Source organism: Hevea brasiliensis, chromosome 9, assembly GCF_030052815.1.
Source record: "Hevea brasiliensis isolate MT/VB/25A 57/8 chromosome 9, ASM3005281v1, whole genome shotgun sequence".
NCBI classification, from domain to species: Eukaryota; Viridiplantae; Streptophyta; class Magnoliopsida; order Malpighiales; family Euphorbiaceae; genus Hevea; species Hevea brasiliensis.
This window is the reverse complement of record NC_079501.1, coordinates 93,483,960-93,503,823: the sequence shown is the minus strand read 5'-3', so window position 1 is coordinate 93,503,823 and position 19,864 is coordinate 93,483,960. Positions and strand designations below refer to the sequence as shown.

The 19,864-nt window shown below is 32.0% G+C and overlaps 1 protein-coding gene across 3 annotated transcripts; it reads right to left on the bottom strand.

Annotated features, from left to right (window-relative positions):
* Positions 1-1,669: 1,669 nt before the first annotated feature.
* On the bottom strand, positions 1,670-13,696 carry LOC110650503 (uncharacterized). Of its 3 annotated transcripts, none has more exons than XM_058154002.1 (15): positions 13,532-13,696; positions 12,581-13,048; positions 11,779-11,856; positions 11,401-11,456; positions 10,737-10,856; positions 10,549-10,619; positions 9,413-9,506; positions 9,030-9,233; positions 7,541-7,792; positions 7,076-7,184; positions 6,762-6,829; positions 3,193-3,262; positions 3,040-3,114; positions 2,865-2,956; positions 1,670-1,973 (listed from the first exon to the last, which is right to left on the bottom strand). In XM_058154002.1, the coding sequence occupies exons 2-15, from the start codon at positions 12,899-12,901 to the stop codon at positions 1,898-1,900; spliced, it is 1,686 nt and encodes a 561-aa protein (XP_058009985.1). In that variant the 5' UTR covers positions 12,902-13,048; positions 13,532-13,696; the 3' UTR covers positions 1,670-1,897. The 3 variants fall into 3 exon arrangements, 2 of the variants coding, with proteins under 2 accessions (XP_058009985.1, XP_058009986.1); XM_058154003.1 differs by lacking the exon at positions 13,532-13,696 and adding an exon at positions 13,293-13,503; XR_009151441.1 differs by having other exon boundaries at positions 1,919-1,973; positions 3,040-3,110.
* Between the last annotated feature and the right edge of the window lie 6,168 nt (positions 13,697-19,864).

Below are 19,864 nucleotides of genomic sequence, written 5' to 3'. Positions count from 1 at the left end.
CTCTAATCGCTAGCTCTCCTCTAGGGGTATGCAAACGGTCGGTTCGGTTCTGAACCAAACTGAATCGATAAAATCAATAGTCGAAAATTAAAAATTTTAAAAATCGAATCGATTAATAATAGAAAATCAAATCGAATCGAATTAATAAATATCGGTTCGTTCGATTTTAAACCGATCAAACTGAAATTTATAAAATTTTATATTTTTAACATTAAATCTAAATAATAAAAACATAAAAACAAAAAAAAATAGAAATCAAAACTCAAAAATCTCAAGGTTCGGTTCGGTTTTCTTTGATTTTAGTTCGATTCGATTCGGTTCGATTCAATTCGATTCGATTTTTTTTTATTTCCTATATATTAATAATTTTGGTTCAGTTCGGTTTCATAAAATAACCGAACCGATTAATCGAAATTATTAAAATTATAAATCAAACCGAATTGATTAAATTTTAAAACCAAATTCAATCAGTTCGATTCGATTTTTCAATTTAAACCGAAAACTGCTCTCCCCTACTCTCCTCCCCTTCCCTCTTATCTCCATGTGCCATTCTTTTAATGATAATTTCTCCCCTTCTTGTGTGCCACTTTAGCCTTCTCTCATTATGAATAATTATAGAGTAGCCATGTTATTTCACATAAAATAATTTATATAAAATAATAATTCAAAGAAATATTGATTTCTCATCTCATTGCCCTTAGCGCTTGCGGTTTGTGTGCTTGCTTTTCCTTTCTTCTTAGCTTTCTTCTTCTTCGATTCTTTGCTTAATCTTCTTTGATTCTTTGCTTGTTCTTCTTTGATTATTTGTTTCTGCGAGTCTACTATTCTTATCTTTGTGAGTTTGCGACTTGCTCCATTCTCCTAGTTTCCCTTGTGACTAGCCACTGCCCTGTGCAAAGCAGCCCCATCAAGCCCAAGCTCATGCATCAACTGGAAATATGATGGAGGTGGAAATGGATGTGGCCCTAAAAATAAAAACCGTAATTTTTTTGTTGCAAAAAGTAGTGATTATTTTGTATATCAATTTTTTTTTTGATTTTTAATGATTTTATATTATGTTTTGTGTATTAATTTTTCTCCAATGAAATTGATCATTGGTTTTTACCTATGAAATTGATTGTTGATTGCAATAGTGTAAGAATTAAAATTGAGACTTGAGATTGCATTTAGAACTGAGATTGTTATTGGTTTGAAATTATGAACTTTTAGTTCTGATTTTTTTTTTTGTTTATTTTTTGATATCCGTTTTTTATTTAATTTTTCTTATGTTCATTTCTTTAAAAATGAGTATTGTTCAATTGTTGTTTTCTTCTTTCTGTGAATTCCGAGGTTTAACCGTGTAAAAGGTAAAGATTGAAAATGATCGATTTACCAACCGAATCATTTTGATTCAGTTTAATTGATTTATCTAAATAATAATTTTTTTTAAAATAATTCAAAAAAAATAAATAAACAAGTAAATAAAAACACGCTTTTATGGCAAGGAAAAAACTTAATAAATTATTAAATACACCTAATACGTATACACCTTCATTCACAAAATAGTGAGTTTCATTTTTTTTTTTTATATGATGTAACTGCTTTTATGTTAATACTCGGTTCACTATATTTTAACACATTTGATGTACTCTATAATTTTGCCGAAAAACCTTGTATAAACATGAGATAATACAAGAAGAACCAATATTATTTCCATCTCCAGAAACCAAAATCATGGCTCAAGAAATCAAATTGTAAAAAAAAAAAAATACAGGTTTTAACAGCAAATGCAACTGCAATAAATTTGAAAAAAAATTAAAAAAATCAGATACAATTTGTACACTACTGTAGCACACACCTACTTAACCACAACGTGTGGACTTGCATTGTCATCCGATTGGAACTGTATATGTGATTCCTATGGTCGATGATACACATATTTTGTTCTAGGGTCCACAATAAGACCCTTTCCACCATTTACTTCTAAATCATGCCTGCATTAATTATATCCACAGAGTGTTAGAATCTTCTTATTTTCACTGCCATTTTCATCACCGGGGACCAAGGGATGCAACAAGGGACCCCAAGCAGAAGCTAAGTACTAGCATTGTATTTAATGATGAAATAACAATTACTGAAAGCATCTTTTGACCAGACTTTGAAAAGTTACTTGACACCCACTTTTAGCTGTATCCGATTTGACATCTAAACTTTATAAAAGTATAACTATTTTACCCATTCCATTGGTGAACATGTAGAAGTGACTCGCGCGCACTCTGACTTTCCGTTAAACTTTTATAAAGTTCAGGGATTTAATACTTTTATAAGTTTATGACTTTAATAGTTACGCTTTTATAAAGTTTGGATATCAAAGAGGACGCAACTAAGGGCATGTTTCGATGAGGGTGAAGAAAGGGTGAGTGAGTTATGTTTCCTTGTTTGAAAAGGGGAAAATTAATTAAGGGTAAGGTTAAGCCTTACCCTTCTTTACCTTCAAACCTCAATTTTTCTTACATCCCAAATTATGGTATAAGAAGGAGTAGGGAAGGAGAGGTGAGAGCAATAACTACTTTTGTTTTGACACTCCTTAAATTTACCCTTCTTTCTCCTTCTCTCAAATATAAAGAATATATATTACCTCTATTTATCTTTCCATTAATTCACCCCTTCTTGAACATGATTTTTTTTTTTTTGTTATAACCCTCCTTATCCTTTCCCCTTTCTTACCCTTCCTTTACTTACTATTTCCTCAGCTCATCCAAACAGACCCTAAAGGTGAGAGTGCTAAGCGACCATTTGTACAAAGCTTAGGGGCCAAAAGATGCTTTCTACCAATAGTAATTGCTAAATAAACATAGAATAGTGAAAGAAGCAGAAAACTTAACTGGAAAACAAAGTCTGGGATGGTCAATTGCTCACGAGGAACATGTCGGAACAGCTGTAGAAGCCGATCAGCATATACTACTTTCTTCCATGTCTAGATAAAATTTAAAAAATTTTAGTCAAGGTAAAATAGTTGCATGTTTTATCCAGTGTAATACAAAATAAAATGAGACGTACCACATTATCAACAAATAATTGCAGAGCAAAAATTGTAGCCTTCAGATGAAAAGTAGGATGAAGAACATATACTGCCTGCATAGAGCAGATGAGGATTTCAAAACTAAGAATACAGAGAAATATTTTGAAATTAGATAAAGTGTTGTTGCATACATGCAGGTTTCGCTGGTGTTTCCGACCAAGTATTTGTTGCAATCTTCTCATCCACCCCAAGTCCGGTTGACTGTTGATCACAGAAACAAGTATATATAAAGTGAAAGCCAGTAAATTTCAGGAAATGAATCACATAATAATAATAAAACTAAACTAAACTCAACTAAGTTTTTATCCCAAAAATTTGAGATCAGCTCTATGGATTTGCTTTCTCCACTCTAAACGATTTTGGATTAAATCCTCAGAAATTTGTAATGCTTTTAGGTCATGTTGTATTACTCTTCTCCAAGTCAATTTAGGTCTACTCTTTTTTTTCTTTTTATCCTCTAACCTAATGTGCTCTACTTGTCTAACTGAAGTCTCCTTATGTCTACGCTTCACATGACCAAACCACCTCAATCTCCCTTCTCTCAACTTATCCTCAATTGGCACCACTCCTACCTTTTCTCCAATACTCTCATTACGGACTTTATCTAGTCTAGTATGGCCACTCATCCACCTTAACACTCTTATCTCTGCAACTCTTATCTTAGACGCATGCGATTTTTTCAGTGCCCAACACTCACTACCATATAACATAACAGGTCGTATGGTTGTACGGTAAAATTTTCTTTGCAACTTATTGGGAATCTTGCGATCACATAAAACGCCCGTGGCACGTCTCCACTTCAACCATCCGGCTTTAATCCTATGACTAACATCCTTCTCACATCCCCCATCTACTTGAAGGACTGAGCCGAGATATTTAAAGTGATTACTTTGGGACAGTACCACTCCATCCAAACTAACTCCTTCACTATCACCAGTTTGGCCTTCACTGAACTTGCAATGCATGTATTCTGTCTTCGTTCTACTTAACTTAAAACCCTTTGACTCTAGAGTACTTCTCAAAAGCTCTAGTTTTCTATTGACTCCTTCTCGCGTCTCATCTATCAGAACAATATCATCCGCAAATATCATGCACCAAAGAATACTCTCTTGTATATGTTTCGTCAATTCATCTAAAACTAATGTAAAAAGGTAAGGGCTTATAGCTGATCCTTGGTGTAATCCAATTGAGATCGGAAAATCTTGTGTCCCCTCCCACTGTGCGCACAATAGTAGTTGCTCATTCATACATATCTTTCAACACTTGTATGTACCTAATAGATACTCTCTTTTGTTCTAACACACTACATAAGACATCTCTTGGAACACTATCATAAACCTTTACATCTCTTGGAACACTATCATAAACCTTCTCCAAATTAATAAAATCATGTGTAGATCTTTCTTTACATCTCTATATTTCTCCATCAAGCTTCTAATGAGAAAGATCGCTTCTATAGTTGAACGACCGGGCATGAAGCCAAATTGATTGAGAGAGATAAAAGTATCATGACGTAGTCGATGCTCAACAACTCTCTCCCACAACTTCATAGTATGGCTCATGAGTTTAATTCCCTTATAATTCGAACAACTCTGTATGTCTCCTTTATTTTTAAAAATAGGTACTAAAATACTCCTTCATTCACCAGGCATTTTCTTTGAGTTTAGAATCTTATTAAATAATACTCCCATATCTCCCAAACACTTCCACACTTCGATTGGTATTCCATTGGGTCCACAGGCTTTACCCACTTTCATTCTCTTAAGTGCTTCCTTTACTTCTAAAGATTCAATCCTTCTAGTATAATTCACATTCTTTTCTATCGTTCTATAATCTATATTCACGCTATTACCATTTTGACTATTATTAAAGAGATCATTAAAATAATTTCTCCATCTTTCTTTAATGTCCTCATCTTTCACCAACATTTTTCCTTCTTTATCCTTAATGCACCTAACTTGATTGAGGTCTTGACATTTTCTTTCTCTCCTCCTTGCTAATCTATAAATATCTTTCTCCCCTTCTTTAGTTCCAAGTTTCTTATATAACTTTTCAAAGGCCTGTGCTCTTACTTGACTAACTGCCTTTTTTGCCTCTTTCTTTGCTATCTTGTACCGTTCATATGCCTCATTATTATCACATTTAGGTAATTTCTTATACCATTCCCTTTTTCTCTTCACTGCCTTTTGTACTTGCTCATTCCACCACAATCTCTCTTTTGAGGGTGGTCTATGTTCTTTAGACTCTCCAAGTACTTTTCTAGCTACTTCTCTAATCTTTGATGCCATCTGTATCCACATATCATTGGCCTCCATATTCAGCTTCCATGCTTCGGACTCGAGAAGCTCATTTTTGAACTTCACTTGCTTTACTCCTTTGAACTCCCACCACTTTGTTCGAGCTACACTATCTCTTCTAACCTTACTTGAATTGTTTCTAAACTTGACATCCAAGACCACTAACCGATGTTGACTTGTTAAAACCTCTCCTGGAATGACCTTGCAATCCTTGCATAGAACTTTATTTGTCTTCCTGGTTAAGAGGAAGTCGATTTGGCTTCTATATTGCCCACTTTTGAAAGTCACTAAATATGACTCTCTTTTTATAAAGTAGGTATTTGCTAGTATTAGATCGTATGCCATAGTAAAATTCAGAATGCTTTTTCCCTCCTCATTTCAACTGCCAAAACCAAAACCTCCATAAACATTCTCATAGCCTTGCCTATCACTTCCAACATGTCCATTCAAATCTCCACCAATGAAAATATTCTCTTCATTCGGTATGCTTTGCATTAAATCATCCATATCTTCCCAAAACCTTTGTTTACTCTCACTATCTAGTCCTATTTGTGGGGCATAAGCACTAACTAAATTTATTATTTTTTCTTCTAGTACTAGCTTTACTAGTATAATTCTATCTCCTACTCTTTTCACAACTATTACAGTGTCTTTCAATGTCCTGTCTATGATTATGCCCACTCCGTTCTTATTTCTCTCCTTTCCGGTAAACCACAGTTTATACCCTGAATTGCCCACTTCCTTGCTTTTCTCTCCTGCCCATTTAACCTTCTGAATGCAAGCAATAATAATAATAATAATAATGATAATAATAATAATAATAATAATAATAATAATAGAAAACCTGCCCCTAGTTTCACAAACAATACTTCCATTTTTTATTCAAGGAGGGAGGGGGGAAGTAAGAGTATGCACCATTGCCTGTATCCACTAAATGGCAAGTACCCAACTATCAGACTACTAGCAGGGTAGCAACACTACTTCCAGATTACTTGAAATACAAGTCGTGTGAAATAATAATGTTCTAGTAAGTGACAAATTTGTAAAGAATACATATACAGAGATTTGATTGACAAAAAATTCCCACAAGGCCACAACTCGCAAGAAGAAACTGGATTGGCAAATCCCACAGGACTGCGAAATTAAAGAAACTGAGGACTAAGAATAATAAGAAAGCTTGAAAATTTGAGTAACACATTTTATTACCATCACCTTAACAAAAAGAACACTTCTCTCCCATTTCTTGTTTTTGAACAATAAATATTTTATCCAATGTACCAGAAATTCCACATTGTGTAAAAATCACAAAAACCAAGTGAGATGCAAATTATACATTAAAAAGATAAAATTTCAACAAAAATTTGCATGTACTCGTTCCAAGTGAACCTTATGACAATACTTACAGCTGTAAAGATGCTGCAGAGTGGAAATATACAATTGTATAAGGCTTCTGTATTATGGGCTCAAATTCCTGATATTTAGTAAATGAGACATATTTATTAGTACAAACTAACAACCCACTATTGATAAAAGATACTAAAAATCAAAAGAATTATACAATATTAAAAAGAAGAGCATCAGAAGACAGATGAAGTGAGCATTTTCCAAACAAATCTGCACCAATACCCCTGTCCAATAAATCCAACCAACTGCTGCGTAATTCAATCAGCATAGGCTAATTAAAAAGGTGGAAATGAAGCAACCATAATCTAATTACCTTAACCACATAAAGCACAAATCGCTCCAGGCCAAGACATCGCAGCAAAAAGTGTGCTCCCACAACAACCATTACAGGACGTCCCTCACTGTCTACCCCACCACGATAACTGAAATACAAAAAGAAGGCCTAACACAGCTATACACTACACAAGAGCAGCCCAACAACACATGAAATATATAACTTTTGCATTATAAAAGAAATAAGCAATTCAAAGAAAGGTTATAAAGCCAAAAATAATAGTTGAGCAGGTCAAAATCATCGCGAGAAGAGTTCAAACAATATGGCTTAAAAATACAATTCACAGCCACCAATTAATGTATACCAGTTGTCCCCAAGGAAAAATTAAATTATAAATTAAGGGAAAAAACAGAATTCCTCGATTAGTTGATTTCATGAGAAATAAAAACATTTCAAGATCTAAAGCAAGCATACAAATGAGGAAGAAGAGGAGCATATGCTTACACAATTTTCATCTCTGCAATTTCAGAAAGATTAAGAGAATTTGCTTTAGTGAGGTATCTAGAGTGAAGAGAGTATTCTTCAGCAATAGACAGTGGAGGACCACCAAGATCACCAAATCCAAGCATTTTAGCACAATTCCATCCGCTCTGGGCTTGAGCAGTTTTTTCCCATTGCTCCTTGCGCCTCTGATCTGGATCCTTAATTAAGGACATGAAAGCTGGATCCAAATATGAATCCAAGTATGACGAGTTTCTGCAAGGATAACACTTATCCACTTAGGTCTTCAGATGAATATGGGCTGGTAAAATTTTAATGCCATCATGAACCAGAAGATGAAAATGTGAACAAGGAAAAAATTTAAACAATGAAAATTGACATGTAAATTGATAGAAATTAAGCACAAACACAACATTCCATGGGATTATAACATGGGTAATGCACAGGTAACATAGGTCAACACTTCATTCTAATGAAACAAAATTGGCCCAGACACCCCCGTCTTTCTAGTAAGCAAAGATAAGATCTTTAAAAAACATGGAAACATCGCCAACCTTTCGGCAAGCAGAAATTTGTTTACTATAGAAAATAAGTAGTCAAAACAGCATGTCGGTCCACTGGTGCTTGCTACACCAAAAATTGAATGTAGTAAGGCATATGCCTTCTAAAGCCAAAAGAGAAAACTATTCTCCCTCAAAGGTACTTTCATTCCATTTGCAAATTAGAGGGATAAACCTAAAACCTTTTTCTTTTTCTCTGAAAGCGCCACTATGTACCCCTCCAAATCTACAATTCATTTTTTACAACTCCATCGCTAATATTGTTTGCCGAACCAAAAAGAGTACAAATTTGCTCTGATTGTGGCTTTAAAAGGAAAGTATTTCAAAAATTCTAGTCACACAGCACACCTAAACATCAAGAAGTAAAAGAGCATCATGTATCACAATTCACAAGGAAAGGTAAGGGCAGAAAGCCTCAGGTCAACCTCATTTTCAGGCAGTGTTTCAAATTTCAGTTTGTTTCTTGTGTCAATTTCTCAGAAGGCACCAAAACTATAAGAATGGAATAGCATATATCACAAATGTAGTTACGGCAATAAAATGAAAAGATTCTTTCATCAGAAGGATAAAGATTCGTGGCAATGGTAAATAAACTGGAAGTTGTAAGTCCAATTACACAGCAGCCAATCAAGATGCATACCTTGTCTTCATACACATAAATACAAACTACAAAGGTAAAAATCCCACTCTCCAAGGAACCACTCACGGAATGAAAAAACAATACACCTCTCACACCAAAAAATGACAAGATTATTCTAGGCACTAGCTTATTTATAGTAATCTCCAATTTAACACATTATCTAAAAATTTAGAAACGAACAAGAAATAACATGTAGCAAACTAAACCGAAAAGGTGACAAAAATGGCAAAAAAAGTACACAACAGAATGTAGACAGTACCGTCTAATTTTGCGTCATCATTATGTAACTAACCTTCGTACCAAGCCAACATCACTAACAGGAAGGTCAACTTCGACTTGGGGAGGTCTGATAACGGTTTTCTTGGGTAAAGGTTTTATTCTGATTTTACGTTCATCTATTATTGTCTCACCATTCTCATCCCCAACATCAGCTGGAAGCTTTAAAATTGCCACCTCCTCTTCATGTTTGTCTCGAGGAAAGTAAAGAGGTAGCAATCTGCATTGTAAAATATTAAATGGAATAATGACTAAAATGTGGATGATCCTATTAAAAGTATAGCCAATTTGGAACAATAACAAATGCCACATGTCACGTAAGGTATCATATCCATTTATTTAAAGATGCAATACATTGGTATCTGGAAGGCAATAAAAAGGAACCCCAGTTACTAATACCTCTTATATATTTCAGTATCAGCTGTTGTGGTTGTACAAAAGACAACAGCAGTGATTTTATCTTTCTGCTTCTCAAGAAGACGCCTTACTGTCCCTGAAAAAAAGATAATAAACGATCAGCCAGACAGTTAAGAATCACTTGATGACATACAGGCTTTCATTTGAAGATGGCGAGAACAGATACATAAGTTAGAGCACAACATAGCTAATTTCATCCAAAAAAATGTTAGTTTATCTTGTAATCACAAATGGATGGGCAATTAACTTTCCAAGGAATGAGGAAAGCATTCCCTTGGCATATTCAGCATACATAACATGTCAAGATCATAATTGTCAAATGGAAACTCAAATCAAGAATCGAAATCCTAATTTTGTAAATTAAAATTTGGGAATCAAATCACATGATTTCCTATAATTCTCAACATGAATTAAAAACAACACGTGTCTATGTAAACAAATAAAATGCATCAAATTTGACAAATATGAGTGATCTGTGGCCAAATGGAAAAGCATTTGCCTTTAAAGCAAGAAATGTGGGCCGAGACCCATAATGACCAACTCTAAACTATAAAATGCATAAGTAAATTAAATAAATTGAAAGGTACATCTCATATTAATTTCCTAAAAACTATTCAATATTTATATTTCATACCATGAAACCATATGCAAAATGATCAGAAACCTTTGTATATTCCTCAATTTTTTATATTTGAACTCTGTGTTTCATTAAGCCTCAGTTTTCACTACCTTGAAAAGTCTTTCTTTTTTTTAAAAATAATAAGAATTTCAGCTCAGGTCACTTGGAGGAGTCTTTTCACAATAGAACTGAAACGAAACATGCTACATAGTTTTGAACCTATTGGGTCCAATGAGCATTTGGGTTCACTTGATGAGGAAAGAATCAACATAATTAATTGATTCAACAGATTCACACTGAATTCATGTACATTTTTCATTCAACCTACAGATTTGAATTGCTAGGACAAGGAATCAACTTGTATTATACAATTGGAATAAAGAATAGAACAATTTTAACAAAACTAGTCAATAGGACTAAAGAATAGAACAATTTTAACAAAACTAGTCAATAGGACTAAACAAAGAACTGTAACATGTGGGGGAGAAAAAAATCTTACTTATAGCCACATGTGCAGCTGGTTCGCGTGGATAGTTTTTAGCCTCTGTGTATATACAGCCCATAGCAATGCTGCATGTTTTGTATGTCAAGAAGAAATTAGCTCCATGTTCAACAACAATGAAGGAGAAGCACAATAAACAAACAAAATAAATGAAAGAAATGATTTAGCATCTGCTACCAAACAACCTATGAAGGCCATTTTCAATAAGAAGCTCGAGGCAAGACCGATAGCAGTGACTCAAAGCATTCTCCGCAGCAGTATGATATTTCACCGCATACTTAGGACCAACTGTATGTATAACTCTCCTGACACAATATTGGGGGAAAATTAGCCTCTATTAGGAAAGAGAGAAAACTCTTATAACGAATACTTGTAAACAAATTACACCAACTAGAACACTAATATATCAGGAAGCAAAAGAAGTAAAGAAAATTGATGACAGAAATGTAGGTTTGATGTGCAATATATAAACAATTTAAACTATGATAGACCACCAAATCATTTAAGTATAGCATCAATTGTTTAGCATGAAAACATCATCTTAATAATCAAGTATCAAACGTTCTTTCAAATGCTTGAACAATCATGGCATTCAAATATAGCACTTACTTATCCCAATTCGGTGAATAACACAAAAATGTCAATGAAATGATACCACTACCGTAGTCCAACTAAAACACTACATAACTAGAAAGAAAAAAGTATGCCAAATCATTCTTAAAAATAGATGACTTTTAAGCATAAAAGATAAGATGCATCCTGGTCTGTGAAATATCAAGCAGATGGGAGAAGTTACAAGATTTATTACTACTTGATTTCCAACATATAAATATGCACTGATATACACACCTAGCAGGGAGGTCATATGCATTAGTAACTTTAGCCATCCCTGTACGACATCCACCCTGTCAGAAAACATTTGTAAATCATATCAAACCCATTCTTAACATTTTTACCTCCATAAAATACCCTATTAACTCAACAAGCCCAATTTACCAACGGCAAAAGCATTGGGCATATCTTGCTTCATCTTAAAACATGCATATCAAGCTTATCTACTTAAAATGTTACAGCCTATCAGCTCTCTTATGCAATAAAAATTATATAAAAATTATGAGTGGGATCAGTAAAAATGCCTGTAACTAATGCCTAAAGACTACACCTCACCAACCTTGCATGTCAAATGGAAAAAATGAGATAAAAGCCAACAAATAACCAATAGCATACCAGTGTGGCACATTCTTCTGCGAGACCAGGTCCAGCTGCTGCATGCAGACCAGGACAGTCCTGTGCTTCATCCATGTTCTGAAGGCCACGAATCAAAAGCATATCAGAGCTCATATAAATGACTTGCCAATTCTTCTTATTAGTCATGGCATTCCCAAGAACTCAAATCAACTCCCACAAATGAAAATCCTCTGTTGGACTAAAGGAATGAGTTCAAAGGCCTTCAGCCTGTTATTTACTTGGGAAACTTCAACATGCCAGAATGAATACACCAGTGATGGACACACCAAGATGATGAATGGGCTCAGTAATACCTTTGAGTTGAGAGTGAAACAATTTTCTAAAAACTTGCAAAAACCATTATTAAACTTCAAAATAATTATCACGAATAAAAATAATCAGGTGCATCCACAAGTACAAAACAAATTAATAGTTTAATTTCAAACATGGGTTGTTATCCAAAAGAGAAAGTTCACATATATTAAAAGTCCCAATACAAGGCCCCCGACCCAGTTGGAGCATAGAATAAAAACATTCAAACTTCAGGTTCTAAATTTAGATATTCTTATGGAAGCTGCGTAAATAGCTGTATCACAGTACACCAAATAAAAGTTCAATCATCACATTGTACATCAATGCAGTTGCAAAAGTGGCAACAGTTCTTTTTAACAACTTTACTTCGCGGATATAAACATATGACCACATGTCACATGGGTGCATAGGAGTAAAGTCAAGAATTATCGATTTCCAAATTGAGCATCTCATTTAGCAATCCAATAATAGGCAAGTGCTTTAAACTCACCTCATTTGTAGAATTCACAACAGCATCCATCTCAAGATTCCATGGATTTCCCCTCCATAAATATATCTTTGAATTGATTTCGTGATCAACAGGAAACCTTGATACCATCCCATTACTACTAGTTTCCCCCTCATTAGGAGACGTTAAAGGATCAGGGAAATATGAATTGGAAAATGAAGGGTCATCATTATCATAACCAAGTGATGATCTACTCTCTGCATCATTCCATCGTGGAACTTGATCCAAAGTCACAACAGAATCCCCACTAGCAGTGGGTGATCCACCCCGAGTTGTGGTAGCTGTAGCCCCACTCCAGTACATATCTGGAACTGCCAATAACAATCTCAGTCTCTAGTTGTTGGACAGCTTAAGCCAACAATCCTTAGGTCCAATCCCTTAACAACCAAAACATCAACCAGTACCCATTTGAATATAGGAATGAAAAGGCACACTAATCAAAGAATTCCCCTGGAAAAAAGAAAAAACTGAATTAAACTCAATCATCATTTACTCATATATGATCGCAATTCAAAAAAAAAAAAAAAAAAAAAGGCCTACAGCAGTGTCCTGCTTACATAATCACCACCAATTACTTAACAAGCCCAATACATAAGCAAGCATTACTCAATTTTCAATCATCACCAGCTATTGAAAACAATTCGCATTAAAAATTTCAAAAAAAAAAAAAATTTTCATTTCCAATAATACTCACATGGCAATAACACCAAAAAATCCCCAATTCTAATTCAATCCCACTATCAATTAAGCCAAAAAAGAGCAAACAAACAACACTGTAAATAAAAATCCTCATTTCATTCTCTTCATCCCAGCTTTTTCTCATCAAACAAGTAGACAAGAGAAAATTCCACGAGAAGAATGAAGGAAGATGAATTGAGCGGGTGAAAGAGGAAATTGGAAGAAACAAATAAATCTGAGAGTAGAGGAACGTACCTGAAATTTGTGGAACTAGAATTATTGAAAAAAATGGATTTTTATATATTTTTTTAATTAATTATGAGAAGTTTCATCGCTGGCAAGAAATTTGGTAAGCTCATAATCATTTGATTTGGCCAGAAAATGCATGTCCTGTTAAAAATGAAATTTTATTTCCTTGTCTTTTCTTGAGCCGATTCAATCAAAATATCAAAACCATCCCTTCATTTATCTATTATCTCCATTTTAGACCTCTTTTTTTCCATTTTAGATTCAATCAAAACCTGCTAAAAAAAATAATAATAAAATAAAATAAAACATAGTTTCTATTACACTGAGATCTTTACGAGTCCAATTTTATTAGGATTTAATTTCGGTTTAATTAAAAAAAATTGAATTCTGTTTATATTCATAATATTTACTTGTAAAAAACTGAAATAATTGTCTTTAAAAAATTTTCTAAAAAAATTAAAGAATAGAATTGCTTATTTAAAAAGATTAAATTAATATTTTTTCTTATTAATAACTATCTCTTTTTGAGAATTAGAGTTAATAATTATTTTTTTTAAAGTTAAAATTTATAAGAATAATATTTAATTCTAAATTTTTTTACCTTTTATTAAACATATTATTATAAATTATTTTTTTTATTTTTTTCTTTATAATAGAAATTTCTGTTTTTTAATTGTTTTTAATGACAAAACAATGGCTTTTTATAATTAAAATTATATTATAAATTTTTATATTTAAAATTAAAAATATTTATTTATAATAATAAAAAATTAATCACATATATTGTTATAAAATAAATGAATAACACTTATTAAAAATTTTAAAATAAAATAAAATTTTAAACATATTTTATAATGATTCATTTTTTTAATTATAAAAATATAAATAATTTTTTATTTTTTAATTAGAAAATCTTTTTTATTATTTATTGATGAACAATTTTTTTTACAATTTTTAATATTTTCTTAGAAAATGATAAATAGAAAATAGAAATATTTTTTTTAAAAGTAAACAAGCCTATTGTATTTTAATTTAGTTTGAGTTATAAATTAAATCAAATTCATATAATCTATTTTAAATGGATAAAATGTCATTTTGGGTATTGTATTTGGCATAAACCCTCAACTAAATATAAAATAATTTTTATTATCAAATTAACATTAAACTTGATAAATTATTTTAATTTAGATTATGTTAGTAATATTAACTGTTCTAATAATTTTTAGCTGTTTTAATAACTTTCAACTGTTTTATTAACTTTTAGGTGCTATTAACTGTTGATAATTAGCTGTAGCTGTTAAAATGAAAGTGTTTGATAAAAATAATTATTAAATTAATAGTTAAATATAAAAATAATGATATAATATTATTAATTTTAATCAAAACACTCTTTTAATTTCTAAAGTTAATATAAATATTATATCACTAAATAGTATAAATAAAAAAAATGATGTTTTAATTAGAGTAAAAATACTAAATACAACTTTAAAAATTATCACTGAATAGGACTTTAGTATAAAAATAGAAAGTGTGCTATACGTGCCTTAGATCAATCTCTGAAATTTATAATAATTACAATTTAGTCATTATCTCTATGCTATTTATCTCTCAAATTATTTTCTTTACTTCATCCACTTCTATGCTTTCCCTAAAAAAACCACATAAATAATAAAAAAAGTAAAAATTAAAATAAAGAATATCATTAATTCATTTTTTTTAATCTCTCAATATCTCTTTAAGAAAATCAAAATCTATAAATTCAATAATTTAAAAAAATAATTTTGCAAATATTTTTTAAAATATATTTTGTATTTTAAAATTAATTATTATTTGTATAAAATAATAACAATCAAAACGTAATTTGCTATTTCAATTTGTTGTGTCTCAATTTCTCAATTTGTGTCAAGTTGATCTAATTTGCCAAGTCCAACATCAAATTAATTGTAAAAATTATTTTTTTTTAATCTAATTTGATGCTAAATATAAAGATTAAATTGATATTTTATTTAATTTTTAATTTATAGTGTCTAATTAAATTTAAATTTAACTAACCTCAAATTAACTTAACATGCATAACCTTCAAAACGAAAAAACCTAGCATGCATAGCATCTAATATATTGATAATAAAATATAAAATAAATTGTGAACATGTTAGTTTATTTTTGCGACTATAATAGAATGATTATTACGTTGCTCAAGGGCGGATCAGGATATAATTTCAGAAGAGGGTAAACATGCACATTCTATGATTAAAAAAAAATAATGGGATAATAAGGCAAGATTTTATTTTTTCATGTGGGCAATAACAAAAATAAGATATATATTCATTCAAATTTTTGTGGGGCAGTAAAGGTAAGTGCCCTATTACACTTAGTGTACATCCACCCCTGATGTTGCTTCACACTTTATTTCCCATTCTATTATATTTTTAATTATATTATGCTTCATTATATTCCAATAATTATATATATTTTGCAAAATATATCCATAAATGAGATTATAAAAATAATTAAATTTTTATTTTTTATTGTGATATAGCTCCCTAAAATGTACAATTAACCTAGAAACTTGGGTTCTTAGATAGCTCACAGGCCAAACAGTATTAGCCGTTTTTCGTAAGTAGATCGACCAGCTTGGTTCGGCCACAAGTAGATCAAGTAGCTCGGCTTGGCCATAAGTAGATTGACTAGCTTAGCTCCGCCATGAGTAGATTGGCTAGCTTGGCTTGGTTATGTGTAGATCGGTTAGCTCGACTCAACCAGAAGTAAGTCGGCTTAACAACACGTTGACAAAGATCAGCCACGCGTAGTTCATATCTGCAAAATGGAACTCAAGCTCATCCAGACAGGTAACTCATCCAGACAAGTAGCTCATTTAGATAGGAAGCTCATCCAGACACATCACTAAAGACTGCCTATAATTATGTATATCCCTTTGATTATGCTTGCCAACTTTTACATAGTTGACTTTCTATAACGAATCACATCATAACAAGGTATGATATTCTCCCTAATGAATCTGATACACTATTCTCTTATAACAACTCTAACTTGAGCATTGGATGGTCCACACCGGGAATACCCCGGTGGACATCTGACTCATTTATTATTTGTTTTGAAAACTCATACCCGTGAGGAATTTTCATAGACCGCATCAGTAATACCATCTGTGTGAAAAGAAACAAAAAGTCATGTCTTTCCCTTTTTATCTTTTTTGGAAAAACCATATTCGACCACCTTTCTACTTTTTATGTTTTGATTTCAAAATGGGAGAAGGAAACAAACAAGTAGATGGCTTGCGGTTTGCAATAACCTAGCTAGAAAATTTTGTTATCTCACAAAAAAAAAATCCAAGTTTTTGTCCCAGCATGAAATAAAAAATTCTTCACATCTATATCCAATTTATTTAAAATTTTTTGGGTTCTTGAACTTATGAGAAATATTAATTTTTAAAAGGATTATATCTTTTAACACCAAGTGGAAGAAGATAACTCATTTAAAGTTTTCATATTTTTCATCTTATTTACTAAATCACAATCATCATGTGCTTTTGATTTATTTACAAGTTCGCCACTATAGTGTGGCTACTTTAAATTACTCAAATTCATGGAAAGTCCATTAATAATGTCGTCTTCTTCTTGCTAAAAAATTAATAAATGCCACCATTTACTACTTGAATGAAGTTTCATGATTCTATGCCTTTCATAATAGGAATTGTTCTAATATTTGCTTCTACGCTTTCAGTTTATTGAAATTAATTTCAAGATGTAAATTAATAACGTGTTAATTGATTTTAGAAATCAACTTCTAAAATCAATCAAGGGCAACCATACAAGTCCTCTTAGGTTAAATTATATATTTTATTGTTATTGACAAGATGAATGGTAAAATTGGGGCATCCAAAATTTTTCCCACATTGTTTTGGTCCTTGATATGACTCTTGCATATAATGCTATAGACTCTAAACTTTAATCAAAATTAAATTCGGTTGATATCCATGCACATATGAATATATGCACAAGCATGCCATATTACTCTAAATATTCTCTGAGCCTGAAGGCCTCTGTTACTAATCAAAATCAGTATGTAAGTCCCTTGGAAATGTACATTATACATTTTATTTATAATGTTATTTATTGATATATCTTGGGTAAATTTATAACATACATTATATGAATTATCTGCACAGATATGTTTGTGTAAGAATTATTTTGCAGATGAATATAAAATGCTAAACATGTTCATAACAAAGGTCAAAGGCCTCTTGTTAAAGATCAAAAACCTCAAAGTAAAGGCTCTTAAGTAATGAAGACTAAAGACAGGCCCAAAGCCCTAGCTTCCTCCTCCATCATAAGACCTAAATAAGGCACTGAAGACCTGGATAAGGCATTAAAGACCTCTACAAGGCTATAAAGACCTGACAAAGGCACCAAAGACCTTTATGAGGCATTAAAGACCTGATAAAAGCACCAAAGACCTCCATGAGGCATTAAAGACCTAACAAAGGCACCAAAGACCCCTAAGAGGCACTAAAGAACTTACAAAGGTATCTAAGACCTGACAAACGCACCTAAGACTTGAAAAAGGTACTCAAGAGATCTCTGCTAATATAAGACCAGTAAAAGGGCATTAAGGAGATCTCTAACCACATAAGATATGTAAAAAGGAAGTTAGGAGATCTCTAACCACATAAGATATGTAAAAAAGCACTTCAGAGATCTCCAACCACATAAGACTTGTAAAAAGGTACTCAGGAGATCTCCGCCTACATAAGATTTGAAAAAGACACTCAGAAGATCTCCACTCACAAAGCTAGAAAAAGTCACTAAGGAGATCTCCAACCACATAAGACCCGTAAAAAGAAAATATCCAGCATATAAGAACTATAAAAAGGCACTCAAAAGATTCTCGCTCATATAAGACCTTTAAAAAGGCACTTAAGAAATCTCTAATCACGTAAAACCTGTAAAAAGGAACTTAGGAGATCCCCAATCATATAAGACCTTAAAAAGGCACTTAGGAGATCTTTATCCATATAAGACCTGTAAAAAGGCACTTAGGAGATCTCTAACTACAAAAGACTTATGAAAAGGCACTTAGGAGATCTCTAACCACATAAGACCTATAATGTCACACATTACTCCTCTGTAAGGCATAACATAATCCCGTAGTATATCTAATAAATTACCAAACTTTGCCTACCGATAACCCATTAAATATACTACAAAGAATTTTAAATCAATTTCTATTCATTTTAAATTGTAAGGTAATGTTGAATACTTATTAAAAGACTTTAATTAAGAGTCAAATTTTTTATTAATTCGGGATTTTGAAAATTTTACAAAAATTTTGTCTATAATTTGAGAAAATAGTTCTTCAAAACTTGTTAAAAACACTCCCAATACATGTGTCTTAACCACAACTCCAATATTTTCAACAGAACTCAATCTCAACAAACACAGTTTCAAGCAATTCATTATTCAAACAATATAAAAAGAAACTTAAGCATTTCATTAATATTAAATAATAGGCTTACATTACAAATATTTACACTGATCAAAAATAAAATTCCAAAATCTTTATACAACTGTTCAAGTCTATTATGTACATATAAACAGATACATATACATTAAACGGAAATCTACAAGGGTATAATCTATATACCCGGTAATGACTCCAAAATGCTAACCACTCCACGTCACAAGCAGCCAACTTTGCTGCTTTATCTGCCTCTTTACCTGCGACAGCATAACCAAGCTATCGCTGAGCCAAAGACTCAGTGGTGCACAACTTAAAAAAAAAAAAAAAATTTACACATCAACATAAATCACAATCTTCCAAATTAAATCAATTGAAATATTAACACATATAAAATCATACTTCATTTTTAAAGCTAGAAAATTACTTAAATAAACCAAAATTTATTCCATAAATCATAGAACAAGAATTTCAAAAAGTCACACAATTTTGATCATGACACGATTATCCAATTCATCCCAATAATCAAAGGCTAATGGTAAATGTAAAGGCTAGCTAGCACATGTATATGAGTACTTATTCAATTTGTCCTTAACTGGCACACACCTCAACACTTCAGCCAGAGAGGGAATACAAATCCAATTCGTCCCACTAGGCAAGTTAGTAAGGAATTCAAACATATAGTCATGACAACTGTAGTTTCAAACCATTTTAATAATTTTCCAAGCATCAAAATATTTATCAATTCACATTCTTATTTCATTTAAACAATTTTCCAAAATTGGGCTAGTAACACATAATTTTTTTCAATCAAAGTATTTAATAATATAATAAGACTATAACTATTTTCACAGCTCATTC